The 26820-nt window shown below is 54.1% G+C and overlaps 2 protein-coding genes across 4 annotated transcripts; both read right to left on the bottom strand.

The window, feature by feature from the left end:
- Window positions 1-55: 55 nt before the first annotated feature.
- Window positions 56-9348, bottom strand: LTK (leukocyte receptor tyrosine kinase). Its single transcript, XM_029237120.1, is given in 27 exon segments — window positions 56-200; window positions 202-303; window positions 305-363; window positions 465-492; window positions 494-553; window positions 629-760; window positions 855-956; window positions 1059-1151; window positions 1290-1388; window positions 1484-1594; window positions 1772-1866; window positions 2003-2115; window positions 2630-2800; window positions 3054-3131; window positions 3573-3725; window positions 4119-4217; window positions 5146-5301; window positions 5379-5399; window positions 5402-5442; window positions 5444-5559; window positions 5795-5889; window positions 6037-6200; window positions 6803-6866; window positions 6869-6967; window positions 7065-7110; window positions 7113-7210; window positions 9318-9348. Coding segments are annotated over 27 exon segments (2571 nt in total).
- Window positions 9349-9660: 312 nt separating this feature from the next.
- On the bottom strand, window positions 9661-26160 carry RPAP1 (RNA polymerase II associated protein 1). Of its 3 annotated transcripts, XM_029239028.1 has the most exons (25): window positions 26040-26160; window positions 24774-25031; window positions 24325-24473; window positions 23953-24042; window positions 23376-23496; window positions 22545-22766; window positions 21110-21289; window positions 19978-20093; window positions 19593-19691; window positions 18380-18481; window positions 17995-18162; window positions 17558-17740; window positions 17297-17431; window positions 17027-17197; window positions 16378-16535; window positions 15783-15941; window positions 15429-15630; window positions 14892-15001; window positions 14414-14609; window positions 14066-14218; window positions 13697-13839; window positions 12356-13112; window positions 10478-10654; window positions 10282-10341; window positions 9661-10174 (listed from the first exon to the last, which is right to left on the bottom strand). In XM_029239028.1, exons 2-25 carry the CDS (start codon window positions 24952-24954, stop codon window positions 10025-10027), a joined length of 4182 nt encoding a protein of 1393 aa, XP_029094861.1. In that variant the 5' UTR covers window positions 24955-25031; window positions 26040-26160; the 3' UTR covers window positions 9661-10024. The 3 variants fall into 3 exon arrangements, with proteins under 3 accessions (XP_029094861.1, XP_029094862.1, XP_029094863.1); XM_029239029.1 differs by lacking the exon at window positions 26040-26160 and having other exon boundaries at window positions 22545-22673; window positions 24774-25088; XM_029239030.1 differs by lacking the exons at window positions 23953-24042; window positions 24325-24473; window positions 24774-25031; window positions 26040-26160 and having other exon boundaries at window positions 23357-23495.
- Window positions 26161-26820: the final 660 nt, after the last annotated feature.

Here is a 26820-nt window from a genome sequence, read left to right as displayed (position 1 = left end):
CCCAGACATACAGCACAGACTGTGGGAGACAGAGGCTACTTGGAACATAAGCCACCTAGAAGCCTGGGGAGGAGTACAGGGAGGAACTGCTACCCTCAGTGCCAGAGTCCTCACCCTCAGGGCCCTTTGGGACCCAGGAACCATAGGTGGGATTCCAAAGGTTCTGAGGTTGGAGACCCCTGGATTTGGAGGGCTTGAGGCCAGGGGCCAAGGAGGTTCCCTCCCCAGCTCTTCAATCTCCCCAAACTTGGTTCTTGGGTCTGTGGACATCTTAGTTCCCCCAAAGATAGGCTCCCCAGCCCCTTCCTCCTCCAGGATGGGTCCCAGTTCCACTGGAAGGGGTGAATTCAGCACATCAGGGTTCTGTAATGGGAGGGTAGGGGAGCAGGGGGCCACAGTGTTGTTTTATGGCTTCCCTCCTGACCCCCTAGTCCAGGGTGGTCGGGACAGGTCAGGGGGCACACCTGAGTGCGGTACTGAAGACCTCCAAGATGCTGGCAAACTAGGGTGAAGTTCAAGCTCATGCTGCCAGCACTGGGTCATGAAATGGTACCTGGGGAGAGGCAGGAGTTCATGCCAACCCATGGCTGTGAAAGACCTCCCTCCTGAGCTAACACTCCATACTCACACAGGCCTTGGAGAGCCCCTGAGAGAGTCCATCGATCCCCCTCAGATGACAAAGCCCAGCACCTCCTGATCGGTGTGCCAAGAGTAGGGCACGTAGTCCAGTGAGATCTCCCAGAGCAGCACTCCAAAAGACCTGCATCACAAGTGGGAGGAACTGAGGCCCATCAGGCACAGCTTCCCTTTCCCTCACAAGAGGTGGCCCAAGGCAGGGGAGGGCGTGTTATCACCAGGAGTCTGTCTTGGGTGTGAAGATGCCCTCCAGGAAGGCCCCCGGGGGCATCTACTTGACAGGCAGCAGAGCTTGGCTCCCCTTGCGTTAATAACTGGCCCTACATGAGGGAGGAGAGGAGTGATGAATTGTTTAAATGGCCCAAAGGTGCTGGTAAACTCCCTTGGAGCGTCAGCCTTCTCCACATCCCCAGGTCCTACACCTGTAGATAGTGCTTGCCATCCCGAAGTCCCCAGTCTTGGCCATTTGGCTGGGTCTGGTGCAACTCGGCAGGCAGTTCCTGGCAGCAATGTCCCTGCAGAGTCAGGTAAAAAGTTCACTGCCAGAACTGAGAAACTCCAGCCTTGATCTTTTCTTTAAAAGTTATGTGGAAGGGCTATTCCTTGGGGAAGGAGTTGGGCTCGGGGTCCCCAGAACCAGGATCACTTCCAACCTGTGGATGAAGTGATTTTCCTCCAGGTAGTGGCAACCCTGGGCTATGTCCCAAGCCAGCTGGAGAAGGTCTTGTATGGCTAAAGGTGATGGCTGGCCCTGGGTCAGGCAGAAGGCGCATCAGACCATGCAGGTTTGGGGACACATGAACAGGGTCTTCAGAGGGGCCTGGCGGGCTGGGAGAAGGGTCTCATCAGCCGTGGCCACCTATGCCTCAGGAAACTCTTCATGTCCCCTCCAGACATCAACTCCAGCAGAATTGGGCCAGGGGCAGCCTGGATGCTGAGCCCCACGCAGCGCAGTGTCCTGATGGCTGACCTTGTTGAGCCAGTGGTGCACATATCCCATCACCAGCAGGGAGAGAAACCACGCTCTAGGCTCCACAGACTGGAGTGAACCTCTGTGTCTCTAGAATTGCTACCTCTCAGCCCCAGGGTGAAGACAGGCTATTTGTGCAGGCAGTTCTGGGTGCCTTCCTCCCACCTTCCACGCCTGCCCCTGGCCCCAGGTGTGCCTGATGATAGTGTCTCCATGAGGAAATCCAGCTGGTCCTGGTGAGAGCAGAGTTCCGGCAGAGTCTCGGGAGGAAGAGGGCAGAGCTCCTGAGCGCCCTGGACACTTCAGGAAGGCAGGTTGACCCTAGCTCCAGCCACTGTTCTTTCCTCCCTGGACTCTTCTTTCCTACTGTCAGCTGGAAGCCCCACCCCCTCTCACCTTGATAGTCACCTGCAGGGGGCTGGGGTCCCCAGGAAGGCCAATCACCAGTCCTGCATAGACCTCTCCAAAGGCACCACGGCCCAGGGCTCTGCAGGAAGACAGGTTGGAAGTGAGTGGGTGACTGGGTTTGGGGAGGGTCCTCGAGGGTCCCCCTTGTCCCCCTGATTGCCCTCCATATGCCCAGCTGGCCCTCTCTGAGGGTCTGAGCTCTCCGCATCACGGCATGTCCCCAAGTACAAACTCTGCAAGGGTGACGGTGACTAGGCCAGAGCCAGGGCAGAAGAGGGGGCAGGTGTGGGGTAAGGGGGTGGTGTGGGAGTCTGTGCTAAGGCTTCCCTTAGGTCCTTGCAGACATCATGGGGCGGAGGCAACCCCTGCTCCAAAGGAATCATATCCTAAGGTCCCTACCATCCCAGAACTGGGGATGACAGCTGACTTTGGACAGGTTACTTTCCCTTTAGGAGCTTCTCTGACCTTCATCTTCTCTACACAAGGGGTTTGGACGAGACGTTCTCTGGGACCCATAATTTACCACAACAGGGAGCAGGGTGGAGGGTGGGGATTCAGAGTGCACAGGTTCTCAGAAGGAGGGGGAGGCCGCAGCTGAGCGGAGTGATATTTACTGGGAAACCTCCGTAAGCCCTGGGGGCAGAGGCCAGGACTGGGCTGGGCCAAGCCCCACCTGGAAGTAGTAGGGGTTGGGGGTTGTCCTGATGGTGGAGGTGAGCTTGCTCAGCTGGAGCTCAGGGCCTGGCAGCCTCATCCACCACAGGCCCTGCCACTTCTTATGGTTCACTGAGGGTGGGAGGAAAAACGGCACACTCTCTACCTGGCCATCAGGCCCACCCTGACTCGCCCCCTTCCCAGGACACCTCTCCAGATGCCCATTAAGATAAATGTTGTCCTTCTACTCTTAGAACCCCAGAGGAGTCCACCACAGCTCTGCTGGGAGTAGATGTCTTGAAATCAGCCATGTCTGCCCCTGGGACCCCATAGAAGCCCATCAGTTCAGTGGAGAAATCAGCCATGCTTGCTGGATGCTCCGTACCCAGAATCTGGACCCCACACACCATAGGGAGTCTCAGTGTCAAGATCAACATCACAGCCACCATCAGAATCAAAGGGTCTGAGACGTGGGCAGGTCTAGAGAGAAAGACACATCTCCAGTGGGAAACGCCTCTCTGTCCCTCTACCCCAAGTTTTACCCATGCCTCAAGACTCAGCTCAATTGTTAACTTTTCCATGATGCTTTCCCCACTTATCCTAAATGAATGCAGCCTCTCCCTCCTGAGAACCCCTAAAATACTTTACACCTCCCATGCCAATTGTCACTATGATATATATCTAGATATAAATGTAGATGTATATCTAGAGATAGTGATAGATATCTCCCTTCACACACTAGACCATTAGACTATGTGCTCCTTGAAGGCAGAGATGCACCTCCAATCCCCTGCCCAACACCCAACATGGTGCCTGGCACACAGCAGGCATCCTTCCCGTGCCCTACTGCTCCCCCCAGCCCATGGCCCCAGGAGTCCAGACCTCGGACACAGGCAGGACATACCCACGCAGGTGATGTTATCTGCAGCCAGCTCCATGCCCTCTGGGCACATGCATCTGGCCAACTGGAGCTCTGCCTGCCATTGGCAGATTTTCAAAAGGCAATGACCGCGATTGAGGTATAATCGAATCTCCACCTCTCCATGGCTCTCCATGACTATGAGTAAAAGAACTCATATTGCGGGGTGAGCATGGGGGGCATACCTACTTTTTCCAGCCTCATGGTTAATTTTAGCCCTGGACTTTGGAACAAGGAGCAGTGCCAGGCATCTAGGGTGGGTGGGAGATCTTGGGGGACTTCTGTCAAGCCCGTATGCTTCCTCTTCTGGGATCCTTGAGTTTGCAGGTAGTTGAAGAGAATTCATAGCAAGAGATATTTGACAAGCAGATCAGAATGCCCCATACTGGCATTACAACTGACAGCCCAGTTCCCAAGTATTCCTGTGCTGTGCAAGAACAGGTAGTTCACAGTGCAGAGTTGGTGGCTCAGATGGGAGGGATTGAGGAAAAGGGCTAGGCTAGCTGAAAGGTGGGGGATAGGAGCCAACACCTGGCAGAGGCTGCAGGTAGAGCTCTCTGTTGGGGTGTATGAAGGATACCCCATCTTCCCCATCAGCCCAGAGGATGTCAGCCTCTGAGGCATCGCCCCCTGGAAATTGAAAGAGAGGTTTTGGCTACAAAATGGGGGGATTAAGGGGCACACAGCTGCCTCACAGCTGGGAAGCTGGCTTATGAACAGTGGGGAAGCTGGAGTCTCCCGGTGGAAACCCCAGTGTGGCCTTCCCTACACTCACATTACAGTACAGGTGCTGCCAGCTTGCATGTGGGAGCTGAGGGGCCAGAGAAGTGGGAAAGGAGTAATCAGCTGGAATCTGAAGGCCTGGTTCACGTCGGCTGGGATGGCTCCTTGTCTGTCTGAACCTCTCTAATCTCATGTCCTCAGCTATCAAATGGAAGAGGCCCAACCCACATATTCCACTTCTGTGATAATGGAGACGATGCGTATGAAGTACTTATGAACAGTACAGCCCAGACAGACACAAAGGCTCTGTTTCTTTATAGCAGTGGTTTCCAAACTCTGGAGTGTATTAGAATCACCTAGAGGACTGACTAAAACACAGATAGTGGGACCCTCCCCTAAAGTCTCTGGTTCAGTAGGTTGAAGGGGGCTGAGAATTTGCATTTCTAACAACTTCTTAGGTGGTGCTGATGCTACTGGCTCAGAGACCACACTTTGAGAACTGCTGACTTAAACTATCCCTGCCTTTCTGCCTCCCTGCTCAGCCTGCTAACTCAGCCAGCTGTAAGTTCCTGGGACTGCTGCAGATCGAGGATGGGACTTGTGATGACAAAGGTCCTGGATGTAAAAGAAAATCGAGGGAGTCCTACCTGCACGTGTAACTTGCAACTTATCTGACCTCCTTTTCTAACAGCTGTTACTCTACCTACTCTGACCTGGAGCTAGCTCAACACCTTTCCTAACTCAACTATCTCCAGAGGGACTAGGTCTGTTCTAAGGCTCTAACCTCACCTCACCCTCGGGGCTGCCCAGGTGCCCTCCCCAAAAGTTCACCTACCCGGGTGGCCGCCGCCGTCTCCAGTGAAGCCGCCGGCTGAGGCCCAGCCAAGCGTAGCCCAGGCCTCCCTGCAGCCCTGGCCACCCTCCGCCCCCTTCCGCGGTGAGCGGCCGGCCGGCGGAGAGGGGACCCACGACGTCCAGCCGTCTCCTCCACCTGCAGAGAGACCGCGGGATGGCCGGCCGCGGGGAGGGGGAGCACGGCCTCCTCCCCGCCGCAGCCCGCGCCCTCACCCGCAGCCCCGCCTCTCCCGCGCTTCCCGGCGCCGCCGAGCGGTTCTGCAGTTTTTCGGGGGTGAGTCCGGCCTCGATCCTCCCGCCTCAGGTACGCCCGACCGCCTCCTCCGGCCGCCACCAGCAGCGGCTCCAGCTCGCGTGCGCGCAGATACGCGGCAGCGGCGTTCAGGGGCGCGCCCTCTAGCAGTCGAGCGACGACCCGGGCGCTGGGTGAGGGCCCCACCCCGGGGACTGGAGTAAACGAAGGGGCTCCCAGCCAGGCCCAAGGCTCTGGGGACGCCAAGGAGCTCGTGTGCGTGCGCGCCCGCGGGAAGGTTTGCGACCTCAACGCTGAGCGCTGGAGGCGGGAGCAGCCCGCGCCGAGGCAAGCAAGTACCCGAAAGACGGCGGTTGCAACCCCCATCCACTCCGACTCCTGCCCAGCTCCGCGACCCCGGAACCCCTCCGATCCCCTCCGTCGCCGCGTGCTCCTCAGCGGCCGGAGACTCTCCGAGGCAGAACGAGCTGGCTCTCCTGGCTCCCCGGCGGGCGTCCGGGACCGGAATCAGCGGGGGTCCGGGACCCTCCGCTCTCAGTGCTGAGGTCTTAACCCCAGGAACGCCCTCTCCTTCCACCCAGTCCTCGCCCTGGGGCGCTTGAGCCGTCCCCCTCTCACTGGCTCCGCTTACTCTCGGACAGGCGTCCTCTTCCTGCTGCCCTACGAGGATGTAAGGCAGCTCCCCGCGACCAAGGGGGAAAACGGCGGAGAGGAAGACTCCATGCGCCGGTGACAGGTGGTTCTTGGCACCTTTGCCGCCCGCGGCTCCATAAGCTGAGATCCTGCGGAAAGCAGGCGCTGAGTCCCCGGCCCTTGACCATCGGCCCTCGGGCCGCCCGCCTAGGGCAGAGATTGCTGACAGAGGCAGCTTCAGAAGTTCTTATCTGAAGGACTTGGAGGACGTAGTCGATTTTGAAGGAATGGGGAGACTTAGGTATGCACACCATAAAATTAGATGTTACTTTTTTTTTTTTTTGCCGCGTCGCGCGGCTTGCGGGATCTTAGTTCCTCGATCTGGGATTGAACCCGGGCCCCCAGCAATGGAAGCACAGAGTCCTAACCACTGGACCGGCAGGAAATTCCCTAGATTTTACACTTATTTCACGAGGCTTAATGGAGACGGAGGGAAGCTCAAGCCACCCTTGGTGGCTGGTTAGGGACACTCCACTTGGCAGAAACAGGCTCCTGGGTACGGCTAATTTGGTGGCGACTATTGCCACCTTTACCCGGGTTCCGCTGGAAGAAGGGACAAAGCCGCCCTGGCCGCTTGTCACTGCGGAATACTCCAAGACACAAAGTGGTGCGTACGTAGCCTTGGTTCCCCTGACCACAGAACCTCAGATTCGCAGGTCACCAACCTCGTCTATTCCTGCTCCGCACTTACAGAGGCTGGCCGGCGCCCGGTGCCCACCACAATTGCACGCCTTTCAGAGGCTCAGCGGCCCCACTGTCACCACCACACTGCTGCCGGTGTAGTCCCGGCCACACTGTGTGGGCCCGCGTCAGCTGTTGGCCCTGCAGGTGGAGAACAGCCAACGCCCCTCTGGGCCTGGGAGCAGGGAGGGAGGAAAGGGTCAAGAGCACCTGCCCCAGCCTGAGGGTCTGCCGTGTTGAGTGGAGAAGGGAGGAAGGAGCTAGGAGCTCACCTGGGGGAATTAGGGGAGAGGCTGGCTCAAAGCAGCTAGGCGGTGTGTGGTGATGTTCAGGTCCCAGGGGCTTGGAACTGGCAGGGGCAAGGGTGAGGAGGGGGGAAAAGGGGTCTGGGACCCCAAGCTGGAGCAGAGAATGGCACCTGAAAGGTGACAGGGCAACAGCAGGGTTGGGAGAGGGCACAGAGGTTAACGGGATGGGAGATGAAGAGAAGGCTGCCCTAGCCTCTCACAGCCACACCCCTACCCCCACCCAGTCAGGGCACACCAGCACCTGGAAGCCGCCGAAGGCAGGGCTGGGGGAGGGGGGTGGAAAGGGTCGTGGTGCCTGCTTTTGTCTCTGCAAGTTTTTCCCCTGGAGAACCCTTCCCAGTGGATGCCTAGAGCACCAAGCTGAACTCGGTCCTTCAGGTCCCCCGTCTTTTCTCGACTTACCTTGGTGGTTCTGCCCCGAGGCGGTGCTGAGACTCTAGGGCCTGTCCCTCCTTCCCCAGCCGATACCTGGATCCTCAGGTTCACCCCTGCAATTCTCTGCCTGCACTCCCCACACACTGACCCAGGAGCTTTGGCTGCAAGAGTTCGAGGCCTCTGCAGGAGCCACTTGGGACCCCTTCTGTCTCGACTGTGGTCCCCAAGCCTAGGAAGCTGCCTCTAACATGATGGTTCCCTGACTGCCAAAAGGCACTTACCCACAGCTCTGAGCCACAGCAGCAGCCGGCTGAGCGGACTGGCCCACTGCAGCCAGACTTGCAGAGTCAGACCTTGCGACTTCAGCCCAGACAGCCGCTTATAGGAGTGTCCAGTCGCGCACTGGAGACCGCTGGGTCCTAAAGCCGGCCTGGCCACTCCCACCTCAGACCCCAGGATGCGAAGGATCTCAGGGTTCACCTCGTACAATTCCGTTGCCTGCGTCAACTCTGTGCACAACTTCTTACTGTGATTTTGGTGATCTGATGTTAGAGGACCAGAGTGCTAGTATTAGCATCCCTAGTCAATTGGTTTTGGTGAAGAAATCACAACAGCTCTGAGACAGCTTCTCTACCACCTGCAAAACCATAGGAAGGGAAGTTTCTCTGTAAACCACAAAGCACCCGACAACCGAGGGGGCCACACAGCCGTCAGGTGGTTTTGTGTCTTCCTCATTCTTTTGCTCAAAATACCAATTTTAGTGGCTGAGGCCTGCTTAATATAAAACACTGAAAAAAAGAAGTTATAGTAGTTAGCTACTTGGTAAAGTCTCTGAGTGTAGAGTGCCAGGTGTAGACACAACAGTGATTTTTTTAAGTTTGGTACCCATGCCTTATTTAACTCTCACTATGAGGTCACAGAATTTACTTTGCAAGGTCCCTGTAAATCAATAGTTCCCCAAGCGCGGTTGGTTCTGGACAGCAGCAGTACCTGGGGACTTGTTAAATGCAAATTCTTGGGTTTCACCCTAGACCTACTGAATCAGAAACACTGGTGGTAGGGTCCGGTGATCTGTTTTAATTCACTGTCCAGGGGATTTTTTTTCACATAAGTTTGAGAGCTATTGCTGTTTTGCAGATACCGGAGTTGCTGAGTGAAGTGTATCGTATGATTCTGTGTTCGGCAGCTCCGTTTATGGCGAGTGGTTTCTCTACCTACTGACAGCACACTGCACTCACCCTGACCTATAAACACAATGATGGCAAGTAATTCCTCACAGCAAATGACACTGTAAGAAAGCTTAGTGTTGGAATTCAGGCAAAAGAACCTAGAAACTACCAAAAGAAAGAAAGAAACCAATGAATCAAGAGTTTATGCTTTGATCCACTCCTCCCCAGCCTTTGCCTATCACCAATAAAGTCCACAGTGGAAGGGGTGTTGTAGAACAGCACTATAGACAATGTTTTCACTCCACCTCCCCTCCCAGCCCCCGCCACAGTCCCACCATCAAATTCATACATTGAAATGGAATCCCCAAATTGAGGGTATTTGGAGGTGGGGCCTTTGGGAAGAGGCCATGACGGTTCCACCTTCATGGGTGAAATGGGATTAGTGACTATAAAAAGAGGCCCCAGAGAACTCCCTTGCCTCTTCTGCCATGGGAGAGCTGCCTATGAACCAGGAAGCAGGCCTTCACCAGATACCAAATCTGCCAGCACCTTGATCTTGGACTTCCCAGTCTCTAGAACTGTGAGAAATAAATGTGTGTTGTTCAAAAGCCACCCAGCCTGTGGTATTCTGTGATAGCAGCCCAAACAGATTTAAGATAGACAGCTACTGCACCAGTCTGATTTCTGGCTTCTTCTTGTCTCATGATCGCAGTTGATGGAAATAGGGGACCATAAGGAGACAAGATGCTAACCTCATTTAGCACACCTACACTCCAAGCGGACTGATGAGAGTCCTTCTAGAAGCGCCCCCCATTCCCAAGAGCACCGCCCTGGCCTGGCTTCACTCCAGAACTGGGACCCACATTTTTGTTGTCCCAGATGTGGACTCAGTTTTCACCTCCCATTCATGATTCCTCCCCCATGTCTCTCACAGTGGCCCTGACTCCCCCAGAGATAACCCATTCCTCGATACCAATCCTGAACTAGTACATCTGAAATCAGTCCAAATCAAATTCCCAGAAGATAAAAAAATTCTTTATTTCAATGCTCAGCTCCAGTATTCATATACCCTGGCCTGAAGTGGGGAGAGGAAGAGGTGTAGTTAGTAGGTCTTGTCCCCAAGAAGGGGTATACAGCTAAGTCACCCCTCACTCCCAGCACAGACCCTCAGAAGCCCCAGATCCTGAGCTCCAGGTATCAGGACATAAGGGTAGGCTCACCAATCTCCAAAAAAGCTCAAAGAGCTTGCTCCTAGGAAGGCAAGCCTTCTGCTCTATTGTTTCCTGCACACTCTTAGGACACAAAGCCCTTCTCTCTGGCCAGGCATCTGTTGGTGAACCCCAGGAGAATGTATCCATCTCTTCCTCTGCAGCAGCTATACTAGGTCTCTGAAACCCCATTTTGGAGCACCCCTGAGATCAGTCTCTGGAGGTACTGCTGACGCAGAGGGGGCAACTGGGGATACAGCTCAAAACCCTCTGGAAGGGCAGAATTAGGAAGCTTATAGTGGAGAAGGTGCTGCCGAAGACCCTGCAGAGAAGGAAGAAACTTTATGAAGTGGGTAGTGAGATCCTGTTGAGATCTCTGTTCCCCAAGACCCTCCATTCTCCCACCCTCCAAGATGTGCCCCGCCCTACCTCATCTGCCAGCAGCCAAGTTTTCTGCAACATGCTCCTGCGGGCAGCCTTTACCTCATCCTACAGGCAGAAGAGGGAGAGGTGGCACCAGGCCACAGGCCTATCACTCGCCTGGCCTGGACCTCACCTCCTCCCCAGCTGGCTCAGTTCAACTGCAGGTTCCTTCCCTCCCTCTGGAGATGGGGACGTAACTTACCAAGCTCTTTGGGTCCTGGCAGAAGATGAAGCTGTTGACATGAGCCACGGCCACAGCATAGAGCACAGGGCACCAGTGTGATTGGAGCGCACCAGTAACCAGAGCCCGGAAGTAAAGCTGAAGAAGGGCCAGGTTGTCTTCAGGAGGCGCTGTGTAGCTCTCCAGGGACACAGGCAACTGTGACAGGGGAAATGAGACAAGCTGAGGGTCAGGGTGGAATGTGTACCACTGGACAACAGGGTGGATGGTTGATGGTCACATGAAACAAATCACGAGGGCAGAGATCCGGTCCTAGACAGACATCCATCCCTCTGTATCACAAGGATCAAGGTTAAAGACTAAAGAGCTCAAAAGCAGCGGAAACTGGGAAACTGAGAAGGAGCTGTGAATTTCTACTGCAACTACTACTTGCTTAATCTACTTAAAACTTTCAAAATGTCATGTTCAGCTGCTCAATTCTATTAGCAAACCTTTCAAAAGTTAATGTTCTTTGGAATAGTAATTCTGTTTCTAAAAAAATTATTCTTAATTCTACGCAGAAATGATTAGGAGTTTATGTCCAATGGCGTTTATCACAGTGTTACTTAAAATAGCAAAAAATCAGAAACAACTTTCATGCCCACTAAGGCGTTCTGATAAAATAAACTGGGACGCACTTGCACGATGGATTATGATATAATAATAAAAACTTTGATTTCTTAGATTATTTAATGATGTGAGAAATGCTTACTACCTAACATTCAATGAAGAAAACATTATGCAGTGATCCTAATTTTATAAAAATATATATGCACAGGGACTTCCCTGGTGATCCAGTGGTTAGGACTTGCACTCCCAATGCAGTGGGCACGGGTTTGATCTCTGGTCAGGGAACTAAGATCCCACATGCTGCGAGGTGCAGCCAAAAAAAAAAAAGACTGAAAAAAGGTAAATCAAAATAATTACTACTGGGCAGTGGGATTATGGATAACTGTAAAGTTCTTTTTTTCCCTTAATCTATTCTTTTTCTGGCCACACCACGCGGCATGTGGGATCTTAGTTCCCTGACCAGGGACTGAACCCGGGTCCTTGGCAGTGAGAGCATGGAGTCCTAACCACTGGACCCCCAGGGAATTCCCTGTAATGTTCTTTTCAATTCTTAAACCTATTTTATATTTTCTTTTTAGTTTTTTATACAAAATATACATTTATATCTTACATATGTATATTAAAATGTTTGTATTTCAAGCTTACCAAAATAAGTTATAATGAAAATAAAAAAACAAATCTTAAAAAAAATTAGTAACTCTTTACAGCTTACAAGTTTAACTCCTTAACCTGATATCTGAGGCCCTCTAAGACTTTATTAGCTTTGTTTCCAACAAGTTCCCAAGCTGGTATCTGTCATAGACTCCTTCCTCTTCCCATCCTGTCATATTCCTTCCTGCCTCTGAGCTTTTGCTTATGCTGTTCCACTAGGTACATTCTATCTTCCTCCTTAACAATCCAAATTCTACCCAATTTTCCATGCCCAGATCAATCCCCACTTCTTCCACAAAGGCTTCTCCTTGTGGGAAGCCCACTTTGATCTTTCCCTTCTCTGAATCCTGACTTAACACCTAGAATCTGAATACTGAAAACTATGTTGGTTTTAGTACATCTCTTATCTAGACTGTAGCACCTCATGAGCAAGGAGCCATGCCTTTTTAATAATAACGAACACCTACTGTATGCCAGACACCACAGTAAACCCTTTTCATGTATTCTCTTAATCTCCTCAAAGCCTCCAAGAGGTAAGATAAGGAACCTGAGGTCCACCAAGGCTCCCCGCGGCTCAGGACTGCCTGCAAGGCCCAGGACAGGATGCCCATGGTGGGCCCTGCTGGGCTGAGAAAGTACCTGAGTCAGAGGCAGGCCCAGAGCTCGCAAGGCTCCCACGTGCTCCCCAAAGAGGGCAAGGCGCAAGGTGACGCTGAACCGACGCTGCAGGGGGAGGAGAACCAGGGCCCCAAAGAGGTGGTCCCCAAAAGACACAGCCTCAAAATGCTCCAGGAAGTTGGCATAGAGATCCGGGAAAGACGTCAGGCCAGGAAGTGGGCAATCCAGGTTGAGGTTTGGTAGGACTTCAGGCTGGCAGAGCCGGGCCAGGAGGGCTGCCACCAGACGTTGTATTGGGGTCTCCCGGAACAATTCACTGTCCACCAAGAACACACACATGAGCCGTGCCAGACGGGCAGCAGGAGGCACAGCCCGGAGGGCCTGGGGGCGCCAGCTCTCCAGGACTAGCACCCACTGCAGGGCGTGCATGGCTGTGCCCACAGTGTCAGCAGGAGGAAGCCCCGAGGGGCTGTCTGAGGCCCGGTGGTAGAGTTGAATCAATGGCAGGAAAGGCCAGTCAGTGGGCAGCAGAGGCTCCTTAGCCACAGGGAGCAGCAGGGCTGGGACTCGCTGGAGCTCCCCTCGGTGCAAGGCTTGAGAGGCTAGCAGGCTGGCTCGGGCCAGTGAGCAGTGGGTCAGGTAGCAGCTGCGGATGCTGGGGAGGTCCTGGCAGGCCTGAGCTAGTAGAGTCCCTCGCCCACACCCAAGGTCCCCGCCGCTCCCTAAGGACAGCCGGTCAGAGAAGTCGGCTGCCTCCGGACCCCCTGATGCTCTTTCCCTGTAACAGAACCCAAAAGCCAAAAATGAAGGCTAGAACCCACAAGGCCATGCCAGCTCTCCAAGGTTTCCCAGAGGCTCCTAGGTCCAATCCCGCTCCTCCCTGTTCCCCTAATAACCTGTAGTGTGTATAGCAGTTAAGAGGATGGGCACTAGAGCCAGTTACCTAGGTGCAAGTTTACAGAACTTCTCTGTGCCTCAGTTTCCTCAGAGTAAAGTGGGGATAATAATGATAATAATACACACTCTCATGGTACAGGTAAAACAATTAAAATAGAGACAAACGGTTAAGGGAGTACCGGACAAGGAGTAAGCACTGGGTAACACTTAGCTATTATAAGCGCACAGCTAGTTTAGAACCATTTTTCAGCCATACAGTCACAGAAGTCTCATAATAATACTCTAGCATATTATCCTCATCCTCACTTTACTAATGAGGAAATAGAAACTCAGACAGGTTAAGCGTAACCCATGGAAGAAGGAGAAAGAAACCCAGGTCTCCTGGCCCCAAATTCAGGGCTGCTCTGTCAACCACCACAGCAGCCTCTCAAAGGGCTCAGTTGATGCCACCAACCCTGGACTTACGGGAGGAACTCCAGCCGGAACACACAGCTCAGCAGTAGCTCATGGGCGAGGTGCTCGCTTCCGGGCAGCAGCCGGCTCAGCAGGGCCAAGGCCATGCCGTGATAGAGGGCAGCACTGGTGGCTGACACTGGCTGGAGTGTTGCCTGTGGACAGAAAAGGGGGGAAGGGGGAGGAATAGGCAGAGGCGGTGGGGGGGACAAAGCAAAGAGAACTGAGGAAGAGAATATATGCTGATGGGCACAGGGCCTGGGCATGTCTGCAGGCAAGTAGAACTGCACGGCTTGCCAGAAGCAGCACAAGCTCCAGAGAAGCAGGATGGGGATAATGGGGGGGTGGGTGGACAGAGGGATGGGGGTTGGGGGCACCCACCGCTCTCTGGGCCAGGGCGAGTGCCAGGTGCTGCAGGTGGTACTCATGGCGCAGGGCCCACGCGGAGAAGGGTGTGAGGTGTGGAGCAGCCACAGGAGCCACACACTGGAGGAAGTAGTTCTGCAGTCCTGGGGCAGCCAATACGGCAGCCAGCTGAGGAAAAGCAAGCTTCAGATTCACAAGGTGACTTTGATGCCCTCTAGGGCTCCCTAGCTGCCCCTTCCCCAGCTAAACTCAGAGAAATGGGTGCTGGCAGAAGAGGCCTCTCTTCCCCAAGGGGCGCCCTTCCCCTTTCTGACTCCTGCCATCTTGGCCCCCTGCCCCCCTAACCAGGCGCCCAGCGCTCACCTGGCCACACAGCCCCTTGTGGATCCAGCCCAGGGTGTTGAAAAGAGAGAGGAGGGCCGTGAGGAATGGGAAGGGGGAGGCTGAGCCAGCCAGACTAAGAGGAGGGTGGCCTCCTGCACAGCCCAGTGACACAAGGCTGGGGAGAGCTTCAGGGGCCGGAGCACAGGACTGTGGGTTGCAGAGAGGGGAGCAGCACCTGGAAGCAGAATGGAGACACTGAGGGGGGCTCTGGCCTGATATGTGCCGGGCTGGAAACAGCTGCTTGGTCTGTGACCAAGGCTAGCGGAAACGTGGCCGTGCAGACAGTGCCCACGTTCCCTGGAGCCCCCAGTCGCTGCCTGCTAGGGATTCAGGTTTCCCTCAGGCTGGGGGGTTCCACCTGGGATGGACCAGGGAGCCAGGTGTAGGAACCCCACAAGGAGCGAAACTGCCGCCTCCCCGCCCCACCCCCGGCTCCACAACCGCACACAGTACACACCCCAGCGAATCCCACAGTCTGCCCAGAGCGGGCTGGCTCAGCAGGGGCAGCAGCAGCTCCTCCGACAGGCGCTCCGTGTCCTGAAGCCAATCCCCTGGGCACAAGCCTGGCTGGAAGACCAAGACACTCACTGAGCTGATGGTCCAGGACCCCCATTCTCCTGGACCCCATGTACCCAGGCCAAGCCCATGATTCCGAGTGGCCAAGAGTCAGTGTTTAGAGGCTTCTGCCTTCTGCCCCTTCTAGAGGCAGAGGAGACCCTGAGGTTGCCCTGGCACCCACTGTCTAGGGTCTTGAGAGAGCATAAAGGCTCCAGGGAGGCCAAGCTGCTGTTTGGGGTTCTACGGTCCCTACCAACACGACTCCTTGGAAGCTCCACTGGACATGGAGGTGGAAAGAGGAAGAAAGGTAGGAGGGAAAAGGTGGAAATGGGGAGGCAGGTACGGAGAGGTGGAGACAGAGGGAGAACGAGGGTGGAATGCTAAGATGAAGGCAGGGCACCCAGGGCAGCGTGGAAGGCAGGCAGGCAACACTCACCTGCTGGCTCCAGGCCTGGTAGTAAGCGTCCAGGAAGAGCAGGCAGGCAGTGGGCACTGGGCCAAGGGCACTCCACGTCTCAGGTGTGGGCAGCAACTTCAAGGTCTGTCTTAGACAAGGCTCCACGAGAGGCTGGAGCCCAGACACCTGCGTCCAAGTGATTGAGGAAGGAGTGGACGACACGCTGGCCTCAGCAGAGTCACTACAGGAGAGCCACAAGGGGCCACCATGAGGATCTGGCTGCCTGGACTCCCCTCGAAGCTCTGGCCGCCCTCTCCCTGTGGAGGAGCACTCCCACCGGTCCCAGAGCTCCCGACAGGATGTCACCGCCAGCGACTCAGGGCTAGAGCCTACCTTCTGGGCTCAGGGGTGGTGCTACCGGCGGCTAGGGTCAGCTGGGTGAGGACGGTGAGCAGTGAGGCTGCCCTCTGCAGAGCCAGGGGCTGAGGGGAGGGGCTGCTGAGCTCCTTCGGCACAGCCTGCAGGGCTCGAATCAGCACAGGGTACAGCTCCCTGGTGAGTGGGGAGAAGGACCACCCTTCAGTGTGAGAAGGGAGATGGAAACAGAAGACACAAAGCAAGGCCTGGCCCCGGGCATCTGCAGTCTGGCTGAGGAGGAGCAGGAGGGAGGCCCAGGGCTGCGGACTCTGGGAAGGTTTCAAGAAGGAAGGCTGGGGGCTGAAGGGAAGGAGGTAGCCCCTCAAGGCTTCCACCACAAGAGGGAATTTAAATCTGATTTCACCAAGATACCAAGCTGGGGTGCACAGAATGTGGTTAACCCAGCTTTGTTCCACTCTCCCCCGGCTAGTCCTGACTCCCAAATTTTCTTCCTTTCTCCCAGAAACACCTCTTTCTCATACTCAGCCTCCCTCCGAGCTTGAACCTTGATCAAGGCCAGAGTGCAGAGCTGGAGGGGTCTGTGAGGGAGCCTACCCTTGTCTCTCCTCACCTGTAAAGGTCACCGCCCTGGCCGTAGGAGGCTGCCACGGCCCACAGACGGAAGGCCTCAGTGCTCAGTGTCTCGGCTTCCTCTGGGGGCAAGGCCAGATCCTGGGGAGCCTCAGCTATAAAGCGGCACAGGCGACTCCGGAGATCAAAGCCACTCAGCTGGGGTTGGGCAGAGAGTCTGGGGATCAGGATCAGCTGGGAGCCCGAAGTTCCAGGCCTCAGGTTCTCTCACTACAGAGACTGGCTCAACTCATCCCTGTTGAGGCCCCTCTGGTGCCAGAGGGTCATGGTTCTGGGCTAGGGTGAAACTATCTCATCCATCCCTCCCTTCCTCTCTCCTTCCATCCTTCTTTTTAGCAAGCACTTGCTGGGCACCTTGGCTATGCCTATTTGTATGTGGCCCTTCTGGCCTGGGTCCAGGGAACAGGGAACCTTCCCTTCCCATAATGAGAGCAGAGCAGGCCTACAGGATACGCTAGGCTCCAGGTGACTAGGTTCCTGCCTGGGGGTTTCTGTTCCATTTCTAGGCAACTGGAACAGATACGAAGAGAAAGATGGCATGACTGGGCCACCCAGAGTGCAGGGGCTATTCTTAGCCCCCAGCCCAGCCCTGTCTCAAGCCGCCATCCCTTGCCCTGTGTTCTGCTTACCAGCCGGGCAGCAATATTCCTACCAGCCGAGGCCAGGACACGAAGAAGTTTCATGGCAGGAGCACAGGGCACTCTGTGTAGACTGAGGGTAGGCCTCACCCCCATAGGGGACCAGCTGGTGGGCAGGAACTCTTGAATCACAGTCTCTATCAGCCGAGGGCACTCCAGGACCTGTGCAGGCCAGGATGAAAAGGTAGGTAAGGAGGCTGGGGGTCAAGACCAGGCCTAGCTAGGCTCTTTGCCCAGTCCCTGCCTCCTTCTCTTTCTCACCCTTGTGGCTGACTCCAGGGAATGCCGGGCCACGCGGATGAGCACAGCCAGGATGTCAAGGACCGCAGAAGGTCCTGGGCAGGTCACCTCCAGCAAGTAGCGTAGCCGAGGCAGCAGGTTGGTGGCCAGGAGCCCCTGAGGATCAGAGACACAAACCCACTACCAAATGCAACTGGACCCTAGGCCTTGATGACCCCTCCTGCCCAACATGTGCTGGCCCCGGAGGTCATGGGACAAGTGCAGCTGCCCCAGCACTTTTACCTTGATGACATCATGTCGGGCCAGGTCAGATGGAGGCCGGTTTCCTTCCTCCGGGCTCTTCCTTTTTGCCTTTTCTGCTGGGGGCTCTTCATCCTCATCCTCGTCCTCCTTGTCCTCCTGGCTGGGCATCAGAGGGAACACCAAAGCTCCATGGTACCAAGAGAAGGTGCTATCGAGGAGCTCCTGCCAGAGGAAAGAGTGTGAAGGTGGGAAGAGGAAGAAGGCATCAGGCCAGAAAGCGGGTCCAGAAGTAGAGGGCAAAAGCCACGCACAAAGGACAGAGAGGCAAGGCTCCTAGGCTTTGGGGCCTTTAGAAGGTAGTGACACAGCCACCCCATTCTGTGCTCTGCCTGGCAAAGCCTCATCAACGAGGGCAGCCCCAGCAGAAGGCGTAGGGACCCTAATGCCTTGAAGCCTCATTCCTATGCCTGCTGTACCTCATCTCCAGGAGCCACCAGCAGAGCCCGAAGAGCCCGGACAGCAGCTGCGATGACCCCATCCACTCTGTCATCCAGAGAGAAGCGCAGCAGGAAGAGGAAACCAGCATCCAAAAGGAGGCGCAAGACACTGCCCACTAGCCGGTCCCCAAACTCGCCAGCCTGGGCCTTGAGGGCAGGAGGATAAAACCTTGCTGAATACGCTGAAGTTACAGTCTCTGTCCTAAACCCTTTACTTGTCCAGCTAGGACCCTGGGTTTATCCTGTTCTCAGTGTGACCCACACACAGCTGGTGTATGGGCCAGTGAGTCAGAGTGAAACAGGCAGGAGGTGGGAAAGTCTAAGGGGAGGGGGGCGGGCAGGATGAGGCCAACAGTTCACTCACCCTGCCGATGACCTGGGCCAACACATGCAGCGCTAGTGCTCTCTGCTGGGACACCTGGCTGCGCGTCAGGTGGAACAGCTCCTGAAGGGAGTACCCTGCTCTCTGGAACAGGGACAAGAAGTCAGAAGGAGCCAAGATACAGGGCAGCACCCACCAACAAATACGTGGCAACCCCTATCTGCCATGCACTGAGTCAGGTGCCACGGCGAAAACAAAGAAAAGTAAGTGATGTCTCTTGCCTCTGCTCTCCGTGGACCCTCAAACTGGTAAAGAAAATAAGACTGGCGTACAAGTAACCATAGCATAAGGCAGTTTGGGAGGAATGTAGTAATCGGTGTTTAATTTGCAACCAGAGAACAGGAGACAGAGAGAAGGGGCACCTGGAAAAGTGCTGTGGTCTCAGTGGGTGGGTAGAGCTCTGATGGCCTGGCATGGAGCAGAGGGGAAAGGCGTTCCCTGGAGTGGGCTTCAGGAACTGAGCCCTGGAGGTCCTTGAGCACAGCGGGTACGTGGGGAGGAGGCAACAGAATGTGCAGCAGAAGTGAGGGACGCAGAGCTGTGGGGTCAGCAGGGACAGATGGTGGAAGGCTGTTCTGTCGTGCTGAGGAGCCAAGACCTTATTCTGGGAGAATTCCCTGAGCGAGGAAACTTTCTGAGGCAAGGGACAGCCTGAGCTGGGCCAGGGGAAATCACTACGGCAGACCCATTGGGGAGCAAGCGAACGGCAAGACGGAGTGAGTGGAATATGGCGACTGAACAGACCAGAGGGATCAAGGCTCTGATCGAGGAAGCACTGTAGGGAGGTGACAAACAGAATTGGCAAGTTCTGGCAAGTTCTGGCGACTGACTGGAGTGAGGGAACAAGGAGAAAGATTTCAAGCCTAAGAACTGAAAGGACAGGGACTTCCCTGGTGGTCCAATGGTTAAGACTCTGCGCTCCCAATGCAGGGGGCCCGGGTTCGATCCCTGGTCAGGGAACTAGATCCCCCATGCGGCAATGAAGATCCCACATGCCACAAGGAAGACTGGTGTAGCCAAACAAATAAACTAATAAATAAATATTAAAAAAAAAAAAACTGAAAAGACAGTAAGGCCGTGAACTGGAATAGGGTGCACAGAAGGGCCAAGGCAGCTGAGCAGCAGTCCTTCTGCACATGGTTGTTAAAAGCACTTGCTGAGAGCTGCCCAGTACTCCCTGGACCCCACGCCTCACCTCCGCCTCCTCTCCATGGTGGTGTAGGCCCAGATGGGTGGGAAGGTCCACGCTGGGGGCCAGCAGCTCTCCCTGAAGACTGAATCGGGCCTGCATCCTCTAATGGGTACAGAAAGAGAACTATGGGCTGGGGGCACCAGCAACTTCCCCACACCGATTCCTCACCTGTAATCCCAGGCCTCTCAGGATGTAGGGCCTGACTCTACCTCTGACCAGAAGTGGGGCTCCTCTGGCCTTAGAGACCAGGCAGGAAGAGGGGGGTGAGCACTAGGAGAGATGTTTCTCCAGCTTGGGGGAAGAGAAAAGCCTAAGTTCTGGGTGCAAGACAGCAGCCCCACTCACTGCCACCCCACCTTGCCCTTGTAGGCCAGCTGGCTCTCCTCACCTCCTGAGTCTGCTGCCGTCGGAGTGGAGGCAGGTCTCGGGTCCAATGGAGCTTCTCCAGCTCAACGGTGTCCATGTGCAGCCATTCTTTCTGGGGAGTCACGGGCAGTGCCAGAGCTGGGGAGATGGAAGCAGGTAGTATTCCCTAAGGGGCTCAGCTCACTGATCCACTGGGGTCCCAGGCATCATCCAGAAGCTGCCACATCCACCTCTGCCCAAGGGTCTGGCAGCCTCTGCCTAGAGCTATGACTAATGGCACAGCCCAGGGGCTGGAATGCCTGATATGGCAGAACACACCCCGTCCTGGGCTCTAGCCCCTTTCTGACCCCAAAGATTTGTTGGGAGAGGAAAGAGGAAGCGGAGGAGATAAGGAAGAGAAGAGAGAGGAAGCAGAGGAGGAAGGCAGGACCACATACAGCAGGGAAACCACAGTTCTCCACTCTCTAGTACCGACCTTCTAAAGGAGCAGGGGAGTAGAGACAATGAGGAGGGGGCAGCTATACTTCAGCAGAGCAAGATACAGAAACACACACCTGCAATATCTTCCTCCTTCCTCACCGCCCCCCCCCCCATCCAACCTGCTCAACTGGCCTAGAGTTCATCCAGGGGCAGTAGGTTCCCGGCTCTCCTAATTCAATTCTTCTTTTGTTAATCACTAATAAAATCATCCAGTTCCTGGAAGATGAGTGCTCCCACTGGCCTCTCTGCTTCAGGTCTGGCATGTTCACAAGACCTGCATCAGACCCTTCCTCTCCCACCACCCTGCCATTATCCTCCCAACACTGAGAGCAGAGGCAGAAAGAACTGTGGGATGGATGGAGCCAGAGCTGGGGCAGCTACTGCAAAGGCAGGGGGCAGATGGTCTGGAGGGGGAGGGGGCCATTCAGCCATCACATTGTGCTGTCTCTTACCAGGGAAGGGGGAGAAGGAGCAGTAACAGGACAGGAAAACAGGAAGCACATGCAGGAAGAATATATGCATCAGCAAATGAAGACTGATTTCAAGCCAATAATAAAGATTAACGTTAGATGTTCAAGGACAGAGAAGATTCTCTCTCTTCCCATCTGCCAGGCCTAGGAGAAGGAATACTTTCCTCTACTTTTATTCCCCAGAAGTCCCCTCCTCCTCCAAACCTGGGGCTCCTGGCTCCAGCTTATCTTCCTGCCTGGGCTCACTGGCAGAAGTTGGCATGATGGGCTCCTCTCCAGTGACCTCAGCAGAGCGACCTCCTGGCCTCTGCTCCCCCATGGCCTTCTCTTCTGCCTGCTCACAGGTGCGGCTGTGAGATCTCAAGAAGGCAACCAAGCTGGGATCTAGAAGAGAGCATAGAGGGGAGAATGGGTGGGGGCAGATCCTCCCCAGCCTCTATACACCTGAAATCTGCTTAATACTGCCTGTCTGTGGGCGCCAAGGCCAAGACAAGCCACTTCCCAGCCCTGGCCTAAGCCCCGGGGCTCTCTTGCAGCCTCGATGACCCATATCTGTCACTGGGACCTGCCTGCCCACCTATTCCTCCACTCTTCACAGTCCCCTGGTCCAGGCCAGTCTGCCCATCCCTGTGCTTGGCCTCAGGTCAGAGGCCCAAAGTAAGTGGCTGTGGAATAAATGAATCAATGTTGACGAGGGCCAAAAAGAAGGCATTTAGGGGAATAGTTTCTCACTTTCAACTATTTTATTTATTTATTTATGCACAAATATTCACTAAAAACCTAATATATGGGGACTTCCCTGGTGGCGCAGTGGTTAAAACTCTACCTGCCAATGCAGGGGACACAGTTTCAAGCCCTGGTCTGGGAAGATCCCACATGCCTCGGAGCAACTAAGCCCGTGTGCCACAACTACTGAGCCTGCGCTCTAGAGCCCACAAGCCACAACTACTGAGCCTGTGTGCCACAACTACTGAAGCCTGCACACCTAGAGCCCATGCTCTGCAACAAGAGAAGCCACTGCAATAAGAAGCCCGCGCACCACAACAAAGAGTGGTGCCCCGACTTGCTGCAACTAGAGAAAGCCCGTGTGCAACAATGAAGACCCAGAGCAGCAAAAAAAAAAAAAAGAAAACAAAACTAATATATGGTATGCTCTATATAAGTGCTAGATACATAGTTTGGAACAGATTGACTTGGCACTATTGTTTTGGTGAACAGAAACTAGGAGAGAGGTGTAGTATAGCACAGCATCACATAATAGAGTACCCTGTAGTTGTACTAGAGTACAGCCAAAATAGTGTATACTACACTACAGTAGTACAGTATACATGGTATAATGATTAAGAACACGGCCCATGAGACCAGGTAGAACTGGGTTTATATCTCATTGGTGTTCATTAACAGGATGTGGCACCAGGCTGTGTGACCTGAGGGAGAATTTCTTAGTTTTGAGCCTCAGTTTTTTTTGTTTTTATCTTTTCATACATAAATGAGGTTAGTACCACCGACCTCACAGGAACAGTTTGAGGACAAAATGAAATGTGTTAAAGTACTCTGCCTGGCACTCACAGTGAGCCTTCCTCAATAAATGACAGTAACTTCCTAGCCCGGTCTTGGCAGGAAAGGCTGGTACCCGTACCAAGCTGAGCCAGTAACCGCTGCTGTTCCTGCAGGATCTCCTCCGGAGCCATGGCTTGCAGTCTCACTACGTTCTCTTCATGGATGGTCTGGGCTTCCTGCTCAGCCTCCTGGCTTTTGAGTCCCTTCCCTGTAACCAGATGGGGTCCCTGGAAGCTGTAGCTGTTCCATGGAAGCTGGCTGCCCTGCTCCCTAGGTGTGAGTGCCTCACAGGTTGCAGCACCTGGAGGAAGGATACGATCAGTTTCATTGCCTCACCCCAACTGGGCCTTCTGTCCCTCTTCTCTAATCCCATTAGCTCTGGAGACAGATGGAAGCCCCAGAGTTTTCCCAGGCACAGAGTGGAGACCCCCCTGGGTTTGGCACAAGACTCCAGGGCATCCTGGGGCTGGGTTGGGGTGATGACCTCTCTACTCATTTTTCCCCTTGGACTTAGAAGTTTCCCTCAGAAACATCCCACTTTCTGACTCTTCTCTTGGATGTCTAGGCAGCCGTCTGCCTCCAGGGGCCTGCCCCCAGCTCTTCTGCTAGTAATTTGCACCATTAAAAGAATCTTGGCCTACATCTTTATTTTACAGTCTCTACCAGACACTTCTATCCCCTTCCTTTCTCCTACAGTCAAGTAATGCCCTGCCTTCTCCCTGCACCTAAGACCCAGATGTGGACCCAAGCTGCCCATACTCAATAGTCTAAGTGGAGATATCGGATGGCTCCTCTTTAGATGGCTCAAATGCACTTCAGATTTGAGGCAGGGAAGATGTATATCCAAAGATGACTCTACAAATGTGTATTACAAAAAGACTGAGCCCAAACCTCTTCAAACCCTGCTCACCCTCTGGTGGGTGCAAGGTAGATGCAACTTCTCCAACTGGTGGGACCTTGGCTTCAGATGCTCTCCTTGCTGCAATTTCCTGGGCAAAGATACTTCTCTTACCAGATGTTGCTGGCTTCCCCTATGGGGCAAAAAGAAAACCCAGGTGACTGATGCTCATTATCCCATTCTCTTCTCAACCTCTTTATACCAAGGTCGCTGGAACAAAGAGAGATACAAGAGACTTGCTTAATCTCCAAGGGTCACAACCCTAGTCCTCAGAGAAAGCAGGGCTCTATAGAAGCATAGGTTTTGAAGTCTGACAGACTTGGGTTGGATTTCTGGCTCTTCTATCTATTAGATGTGTGGTGTTGCAAAAGCTATCAGTTTCCTTATCTGAAAAATAGAGATAATGATACCTATATTACATGGCTGTTATAAGGATCAAATGAAGTAATGCATGTAAAGTGCTTAGTGTGGTGCTGTTTTAACAATGGAATTGCTTATCATTATTAAGATTATCTACTTGGGGAATATGCACTATGATGCTCACAAGACTGTCCTCCCCTAAACACCATGTGAGGTCACCACTGCCTACCTGTCTCCCCTGTGAGCGATGGAATACAGGAGGGAAAGCAACGCCACAGGGCACAGGCAGATTCACAGCCACTGAACTTGTATCTCGTTCCTGCAGCAACAAAGTACAAAGCAGTGAAGATACAGAGATTTCCCCAGGCTGGACCCTATCCTACTAGCCTCAGTTCTATATGACTAGAACCTCACCCTAGGGAGTCATGAACCCATCTTGCTTCTTAAGTCATAGTGATTCTAAACCAGCCCCCAACCTGACTGCACGGGGATAAAGTCCCATCTTTCTGAATCACTCTCTGCTCAATAAGGCTCACCACCCACACGCAACATCCTTTCTGCCCTTGGATGCCTTGCCCCACTCAACCAGGGTGAGACGCACAATAATCTTAGTCAAGACAGCAGTGATGTGCTTATCATGCCTGTTCAGCCTCTCTTCAGGGTCCTCATGTTCAGGCAGGGGATGGCCGGGGCTGGGCCTGGCTCTCTTTGGGGGAGCAGGAACCAAAGCTGGGGGCAAATCTGGGAGATCTGAGAAAGAAAAAAACCCAGATGTGAGGTTACTCATATCTTCCCAGGAAGAGACTGAGGGCTAGGGGGAAGCCAAAGAAAGAAAGGCAGCTGCTGTGCAGCACTGGCTCAAGCTGTGTCACCTTGGGCAAGGTTTTTAACCTCTTTGAGCCTCCGTTTCTTCATATGTAAAATGGGGCTGCAGCAACAGAGGTTACACAGTTCTGAAATAATGATGGGGAATCCAGCCACATCAGGAAGAGGGAGAGACCCTGAAGTTGTACCGCTCTCCTTTTCAACCTCATACCCACAGCCACTCACTGTCCAGCATCACCACATCCCGATGATCCTGCAGTGGAGGCCTGTCCGGGTTAGCATCACCACCACTCCTACTTCCTTTCTTCACCAGTTGTACTGCTGGGGCTGCACCAGCTGCAAGAAACTGACTCTGGAAGCGCAGCAGGTCCACCTCGGACTCCCCTGGCTTTGGTCTCGACAGCATCTTGACACTCCAGCTGCCTCCGTTGTGGGACTCTTTCCAGCACTGCTTCAGTGTAGGGAATTCACTCTCATTCACTCCTAGAAGCAGTAAAGATGATGGGCCCTCTGCAACTGAACCCTGATTCTCTTTTTTTTTTTTTTTTTTTTTTTTCAGTACGCGGGCCTCTCACTGTTGTGGCCTCTCCTGTTGCGGAGCACAGGCTCCGGACGCACAGGCTCAGTGGCCATGGCTCACGGGCCCAGCCGCTCCGCGGCATGTGGGATCCTCCCGGACCGGGGCACGAACCCGTGTCCCCTGCATCGGCAGGCGGACTCTCAACCACTGCGCCACCAGGGAAGCCCTCTGATTCTCTTTTTTGTGCATCAGAAAAGGCTCCTTTTCCCTGGGTTCGGTGGACTCATTCCTCCCCATTCATACCTTATTGCCATTCCCTCCTTACTTAGCTCTCCCTGATGTCAATAGCCCAGCAACAATATTTACTGCCACCTTAGATTGTTTACAATCTGTGGATGATAAAAACTTTCAAGAACAACCATAGGGGACCTAAGGAAAATGTCATTAGGATCCAGGCGGATAAATGTGTCATACCGGGGAGTGGTGATTCGGTATCATACTGGTGGGAACATGCCTGGCCGAAAAGTATTCAAATTATTAAAAACCTTGGGCTATAAAAGATCAATATATAAAAATCATTTGTATTTCTATACACTATTAAAGAACAATCAGAAAACGAAATTAAGAAAGCAATTCTATTTACAATAGCATCGAAAAGAATAAAATACTTAGGAATAAATTTCACCAAAGCAGTTCAAGACATATTCTGTCGGGCCCCACAAGGGCCCCTAGGGCTCTACGGTCGCGGGCGCTCCTGGGCCACCCGCGTCAACAAAGAGAAATCACGGAGTCTTAGCCTATGCTGCCCGCGGATGGAGGGCCGTGCCCAGGATCTCCGCACCGACGAGGCCGCGGCCACTCCTGGCCAGATCAAAGACACTGGGGCAGACTCCGACAAAGAACTGGATACCCTGTACCAGAGCCCTCCGCCGGGATCTCCTATAGTCCGTCCCGCTAGCCCAGCCACCTACTTGGCCTTGGACCACCTGGACGCCGCCATCTTGCCCAGCTGGGGCCGGGCTTCCGCCGCCACCAGTTCTGAGCTTCCGCCCCGCAGCCCGGCCCCGCCTCTTCAGGTCCTGTCTCCGCCCACTCTCGGGAGGGGTTTGCCCTCTTGGTGTTCAGGAGTCGTGAGCCTGAAGGTATTACGCTTGCCGCGTCCCGCCGCAGCGCGGAAACTCTGGACGGACACTCTGTACATATACAACATCCGTGACAGAGGCAAAGGGTTCCTCAGACGCCCTTCCGCACTCACCAGCCCGGATTACCACATCCTACACTCCCAAGCTCAGGGACAGCACATAGAAACCTGCATAGACTCGACTGTGACCTCCCCAGTGTGATTATGGGCGAGCAAGAAGATAACCAGGAAAAAGGAAAGGTGAGCCCAAGGAAAGAAACACTGCAGGAATGGTGATAGTGAGGAGAGGATAAAACAGCCTCATTGCCTGCAAGGTGATTCACTTCTTGAGCATCCTGCCTTTGTTCGTGCCAATGTCTCTTTTTCCTTCCATCCCACCCCAGTCTTTTTCTTCCTTTAAGGCCTGGTTGGAATCAGCTCTAAACTTTTGCCAACTGGGCCTACTCACTGAACTTTCCTTGGAATCTTCCATCTGCACCACTTGTGTGCCATGTTGGGAACATACTGCCCACTATCAACTGTCTCCAGTTACCTTTTCATAAGTACGTACCCTGTTCCCTTGTATAGACTGTGAGCTCCTTGGGGGCATCAGGCCTTCTTTTTTGCATCCG

This window comes from Monodon monoceros, unplaced genomic scaffold, assembly GCF_005190385.1.
Source record: "Monodon monoceros isolate NGI ecotype Baffin Bay Population unplaced genomic scaffold, NGI_Narwhal_1 Super_Scaffold_21, whole genome shotgun sequence".
NCBI lineage: Eukaryota > Metazoa > Chordata > Mammalia > Artiodactyla > Monodontidae > Monodon > Monodon monoceros.
Note: the sequence above shows the minus strand (reverse complement) of the source record. Positions and strands in the feature narration are given on the sequence as shown.